This window comes from Rhodamnia argentea, chromosome 9 (assembly GCF_020921035.1).
Source record: "Rhodamnia argentea isolate NSW1041297 chromosome 9, ASM2092103v1, whole genome shotgun sequence".
Lineage (NCBI taxonomy): Eukaryota > Viridiplantae > Streptophyta > Magnoliopsida > Myrtales > Myrtaceae > Rhodamnia > Rhodamnia argentea.
Genome location: NC_063158.1, coordinates 21854598 through 21860602, shown reverse-complemented (window position 1 = coordinate 21860602; position 6005 = coordinate 21854598). Strand labels below are relative to the sequence as shown.

Sequence of the window (6005 nt, the reverse complement as noted above, 5' to 3'; positions counted from 1 at the left end):
AAACCAATGACAAAAGAATCAACGACGGAAAACAAAATCTTCTTCAAGAAAAAAATGTAATACTTACGAGTTCTGACGGCACAAGGACACAAATAAGATAATGATGCCAACATGGGTTCTCTTTCCGTTTGTTTCGCGAATATTTGGACTCCAAGAGATTTAATCGATTATTTTTAAGAAAATATTTTTTAAATTATTTATTTTTAGTAAAATAAATGGAGTGTCGACGACAGGATAAGATTTGAGTAAATCTATGGCAACATGTTTGGTTTAAAGTTTTAAATGATATTTGTCACGAGGCTCAAGTTTTCTTGACCCACAAAACCAGAAGCTGTGGAAACCCAGACGTTGTAATTAAAGAAACCATTCACCAGTTTCGGTTTCTCAGTCCATGGTCCTAAACTAAACCTGCCGAAACCGTCGATTATTCTACAGTTTCTTCCTCGACTCGTCTTCAATTCAACATGGGAGGCCAATTTTCAATCCATTACAGTCCAAGATTCCCACCTCATTCGGACCAAAAAGAGAGACATCCCATTGCAATAAACAAAACCGAGGACCAGCTAAAACCCACCAGCAAATCACAACTTTGATCACCCTCAACCAATTACCTGGCCTTCCCTCCTCTCGCTTTTCCATTACCATGTTCACTAACTAGCCCATAGTTTCTTCAAGATCGAATCTTTGCACATACCCATTTGCTCAATCCACCTATAAGATCACCAAGAAGGCAAGAACCTTCAATGCCATCAGAAAGATCGCTTCTTTACTGTTGAAAACTGTCTTTGCACTTGAAGCTAAGCGCAGCTAGTGATTCTTGGTACTACTCATGGAAACTGCTAATCACGTCGGCTCGGCGGCACAGCCCATCTCGGCTCCGTGCAGTGGCACTCTGGGCGGCCACCTGGCTCGGCGGCTCGTGGAGATCGGCGTGAGGGACGTGTTCTCGGTCCCTGGCGACTTCAACTTGGCCCTCTTGGACCACCTGATAGCCGAGCCGGAGCTGAACCTGATCGGCTGCTGCAACGAGCTGAACGCCGGCTACGCGGCCGACGGGTACGCGCGAGCGAGGGGCGTGGGCGCGTGCGTGGTGACGTTCACGGTTGGGGGTCTCAGCGTGCTCAATGCCATTGCAGGGGCTTACAGCGAGAACTTGCCTGTGATCTGTATCGTTGGAGGGCCTAATTCTAATGACTACGGGACTAACAGGATCTTGCACCACACCATTGGGCTGCCTGATTTTACCCAAGAGCTCAGGTGTTTCCAGTCAGTCACCTGCACACAGGTAACTTAAAGATTCATGAGTGCTTCCTCATCATTGGGGTTGATAAATGTGTGAATGGTTCATGGCTTAAGGTTGATCATCATGTTATAACTTCCAATTTATGCTTAGCCAGTGCTTGATAGACTTCTTAGTTCGTGTTCTAGCATTAAATTAGGTGGTCAGATCATGTTCTCTGTTCGGTTCGACTGGAAAACATTGGAACTTTGGCTGAACAGGGCTAAAACTTTCTTGCAAACATGTTAAGTCTTGTGTCGATTTGGGTTATAAAACCTATACCTATATTTTCGGGCCAATATTGGTGGCGTGTCTGTTTCATGTTTTTGTGTGTGAGTAAGGAATCTAGATGTCGAATTGGTCTGAGTTGAATTATATGATATTTGGATGGTTGATTGGCTGTGAAGAGAAAAAATTGTGCTATAATATGGCAGGCAGTGGTGAATAACTTGGATGATGCGCACGAGCTGATTGATACCGCGATCTCTACGGCTTTGAAGGAAAGCAAGCCGGCTTATATTAGTATAAGCTGTAATTTGTCTGGGATTCGTCACCCTACTTTTGCCAGGGATCCAGTTCCTTTCTCTCTTGCACCAAAGTAAGTTTTTTCTGTCTTCATGAGTTATTGATTTTCCATAGTTGAGGTGATTACCGATTGAAACCCGACGAGCTCATTGCAAAGCACTGGAGAATGTCTCTCTGTTTTATGTTTTTCTTTAAATAGAGTAGCAATATAACTAGCTCTTGGAAGTCACAGACAATGTCTTATGGATTGGACACAACATGTATCATTATAAGAAGTAATTTAATCATTCAGCTGTTCATTTGAGGACCGACTCTTTGGTGCTCAAAAAGAGGGAAAACAGAGAAGAAGAAAGATTTTTAAGGAGAACTGAGATCATCACTTTTTCCTTGATTGTGTTAAGGAACCAAATTTCCCTGGAATAGCAAAGTTGAATTGTGGTCATATTTGGTATTCGTTGGTCTTTCTGTTTGTGCAATGGAGCTTGTTTGCATCTGTAATTTTTGAAGTCAAACTGGATGATACCACTTTTTTATTTTTTGGGTCAAATCCTGAATGTACTTGACCAAGCAAAACTTTAAATATATCTGTTTTCACTCGTTCAATCACAATATAAAGAATGTGCTTATAATGTGCCAGAAATTGACTATCAAGTTGATTACTCTGCATTGGATGAACTTGTCAGGCCATGTAAAATTTAATTATCCAAATTCACGTGATAGTTACTGTCTTTGGTTGTAAGCTTTTGCAAACCTTATGTGTCTTAGAGCCTGAGCTGTTGATGCTGGTTTTCTGTTCAATGACTTGAGTTGCTTTCACTTACTTTTCCAGATATCTTTTCTCCTTGCACAATTACTAGAAACTAGATTTCATGCAAATAATCATTGTTCCATCTCATTTGCTCTTGTTTTATATAGTCTCTCCTGGTTGATGCAGGGTAAGCAATCCAATGGGTCTGGAAGCTGCAGTCGAAGCAACTGCTGATTTTCTCAACAAAGCTGTGAAGCCTGTCATCGTGGGTGGGCCGAAGCTCAGGGTGGCCAAGGCCCAAAGGGCCTTCATGGAGCTCGCAGATGCCGCCGGGTATCCAATCGCCATTATGCCATCAGGCAAGGGGCTAGTGCCGGAGCATCATCCCCACTTCATTGGAACATATTGGGGTGCTGTGAGTACAAGCTTTGTCGGGGAGATTGTAGAATCAGCCGATGCCTATATTTTCGTTGGCCCCATCTTCAACGATTACAGCTCCGTTGGCTATTCCTTGCTGATTAAGAAGGAGAAAGCAATCATAGTGCAGCCCAATCGCGTGACTGTCGGGAGTGGCCCTTCCATTGGGTGGGTTTTCATGGCAGATTTTTTACGCGCATTGGCCAAGAAGCTGAAGAGAAACAGCACTGCCTTGGAGAATTACCGCAGGATATACGTACCTCCGGGCATGCCCCTCAAGTGCGAGAAAAGCGAGCCTCTTAGAGTCAATGTTCTGTTTAAGCACATTCAGGTAAGGTGCACGAAAGTATATCGATCGGACTTAAAAACTTTTGAAAGAAGAAGCTACTTGCATGCGAACAGGCATAATCAACTGTAGGCGCTAGCAGTAAATTAAGCAGCTTTAAGTACATTTGGTAAACAGATCGACATGCTGATACCATGCCCAGACATGCCTTTGCCATGCATAGTCTCGACGGATTCATATTATCACTTCGTCAATAATGGAGAGTACTCACTAAGCCTGTATCTGTCTACCCTCAGTTAATAGATTATTCATGTGTCTTCATAGCTTAATGTTCTAGGCTTGAGCACAAAAAATTCACTTCTGTAGATGCAAAAGGTGTCAAGTCTGACGATTCACTTTCTGACTTGTCAAACAGGATGTGCTCAGTGGGGACACTGCAGTTATCGCTGAAACTGGAGACTCTTGGTTTAACTGTCAGAAACTCCGGTTGCCTGAGAATTGCGGGTACTACTAGCTGAAATATCAACATTTTCCTTTCCAATCTTCCAAATGGCCCCTTTTTGTTTGTGGATGGCTGTGTCAAGGTTCATCTAACTCAAATATTCATATGAACCTCATTTAGGTATGAATTCCAGATGCAATACGGATCTATAGGTTGGTCAGTGGGTGCCACTCTAGGATATGCTCAAGCTGCCACTGATAAGCGTGTGATAGCTTGCATTGGTGATGGAAGCTTCCAGGTCAGTTATAATATCCATGTAGAACCGTACAAAAGTTTTAGATTTTGCAGAAACATCAACCGGGTCATGCCTGAAATACTTGAACAACAGTAAAATGAACTGTTGAATAGCTATACAAACCGAATGACAGCATGGTGTGGTCTTACAGCGAAATTGTAGCGGAAGTTTTTTGGCTGATTTATGCCTGTTAAGATTGTGTAGATTGCGCTTTCTCATGTGAAGATGAATCTATCTTCAGCCTGAGTAATTGATGAAGATGCTCACTAATGACATCTTACAAAGTGAATTTCTTTGTCCATTGGTGAATATTCTCTTGTTAAACGAAGTGATCATCTTAATTTCGCAAACCATTTGGAAGATTACACGATCTCTTTTTCTAGTTTCTGTCAGGCATTTTATATTTTGGAGGGACCTAAGCGATTTATTTTTCCCTTTACTCAGGTTACAGCTCAGGATATATCAACCATGATCCGATGCGGACAGAAGACTATAATCTTCCTGATCAACAATGGGGGTTACACCATCGAAGTGGAGATTCATGACGGCCCTTACAACGTGATTAAGAACTGGAACTACACTGGTCTCGTGGACGCCATTCACAATGGCGAAGGCAAATGCTGGACCGCAAAGGTTAGCTTCAGCCCACAATGTTTTCATTCTAATTCTAAGGACGATGAGAAGGATCTGGCGATCCGATTAATTGTTCCCTTTTGTAGTTTCCTTCCATTTTTTTTTCCCTATGCTTATTTTCGATATGAAAGGCATCTTGATGGAATGCTGGGCCTGCAATTGCTTCGAAGAGCAGAACTTTTTATTGACTCGTGTTGTGAAAAAGCAGGTTCGCACAGAGGAAGAGCTTATAGATGCGATCGCGACAGCGAGTGGGCCGCATAAGGATTGCTTGTGCTTCATCGAGGTGATCGTGCACAAGGACGACACGAGCAAAGAGCTGCTAGAGTGGGGGTCGCGCGTCTCTGCCGCAAACAGCCGTCCTCCTAATCCTCAGTAATCTCTCCGTGTTCGAAGTCCTACATTGATTCAAGAGATCGAGATCGGGATCGAGATCGAGAGAGATCGAGAGAGAGAGAGAGAGAGAGAGAGAGAGGGGGGGGATCACTTGTGAAGAAAGATGAATGCTGATGTACAAGAGCTTTCTGTATGATGTAAACATTTAACGAGAGTGAATTGCAGTGCATAATAAAGCTTCTGGAATACCCTCTGTGACTGTCGCAGGAATCACCATCTCTCCTCTGTTCCTTCAAGATTACCATCCATAGTGATTACAGGGTGATTTTTATTTTCTTTCACTGCATTCGATTTTGATTCAACACGAACTAACATTGAACCTAATTCACCATTTGAGAAAATCTTGGATCATAAGCCAAACAACTCTCAAGACAATCTTTAAGTTTCTGATGTGGCAACACTTTGTATAAACTACAAAACATTTCGACAAAATGTGCTGTAGAAGCTTACTTCTCAACGCAGCGTTCGTTAAATTTCGAGGGAAAAAAAAATGAACAGATAATTACTAGATTTTATGAATCTTTCTCCTAGATTTTGGGTAATTAGGAGAGAAGTATCTGACGTGGCGCGTCGAGGAGGCGAATGGGGGAGGAGTTGGTGACGTGGCATGCGACGAGGAGACATTTTTTCCGTGGGTTTCCTGACAAATGAGAAAATATTAGGTGCTCCTGGAGTGCCAGCACATCTCTAAGCCAATCCACTAAAAAATCGCCGCATGACAAGCTGGGTCCCACTTGTCAAATTATGTTTCTTTTCTCTCTCACCGTTAGTTTCTTTCTCCTCCCCTCCGTTACTTGCAGAATCTCTCTCTTCGTCCTACGTCTTCTTTCTCCTACTTAGTTACAGAGAAAACGAAGGAAGGCGAAGGCACATATACCCACAACTTCTTCGCCTGCATTTCTCTCCGACCACATCATCGAACGTCGGCGACACCTTCAGCTTCCCGGACTGCTTCGCCTCCGCCCACGTCCTCACCCTCGCCTT

General features: G+C 43.1%; 1 protein-coding gene across 3 annotated transcripts; it reads left to right on the top strand.

Moving 5' to 3' along the window:
• Positions 1-395: 395 nt before the first annotated feature.
• Positions 396-5294, top strand: LOC115752937 (pyruvate decarboxylase 1). Of its 3 annotated transcripts, none has more exons than XM_048285557.1 (8): positions 396-1285; positions 1714-1877; positions 2739-3300; positions 3671-3759; positions 3878-3995; positions 4437-4625; positions 4834-5034; positions 5081-5294. In XM_048285557.1, the coding sequence occupies exons 1-7, from the start codon at positions 830-832 to the stop codon at positions 5002-5004; spliced, it is 1749 nt and encodes a 582-aa protein (XP_048141514.1). In that variant the 5' UTR covers positions 396-829; the 3' UTR covers positions 5005-5034; positions 5081-5294. The 3 variants fall into 3 exon arrangements, with proteins under 3 accessions (XP_048141514.1, XP_048141516.1, XP_048141515.1); XM_048285559.1 differs by having other exon boundaries at positions 4834-5042; positions 5083-5294; XM_048285558.1 differs by having other exon boundaries at positions 4834-5047; positions 5088-5294.
• The last annotated feature ends 711 nt before the right edge of the window (positions 5295-6005 follow it).

What these genes read in the sequence shown, in the direction of transcription:
- LOC115752937 (XM_048285557.1), top strand. Translation starts at nt 830, where the DNA reads ATGGAAACTGCTAATCACGTCGGCTCGGCGGCACAGCCCATCTCGGCT. An exon ending in CCTTTCTCTCTTGCACCAAA is followed by an intron (nt 1,878 to 2,738) that starts GTAAGTTTTTTC and finishes TGGTTGATGCAG; the next exon opens with GGTAAGCAATCCAATGGGTC. An exon ending in TTCTGTTTAAGCACATTCAG is followed by an intron (nt 3,301 to 3,670) that starts GTAAGGTGCACG and finishes CTTGTCAAACAG; the next exon opens with GATGTGCTCAGTGGGGACAC.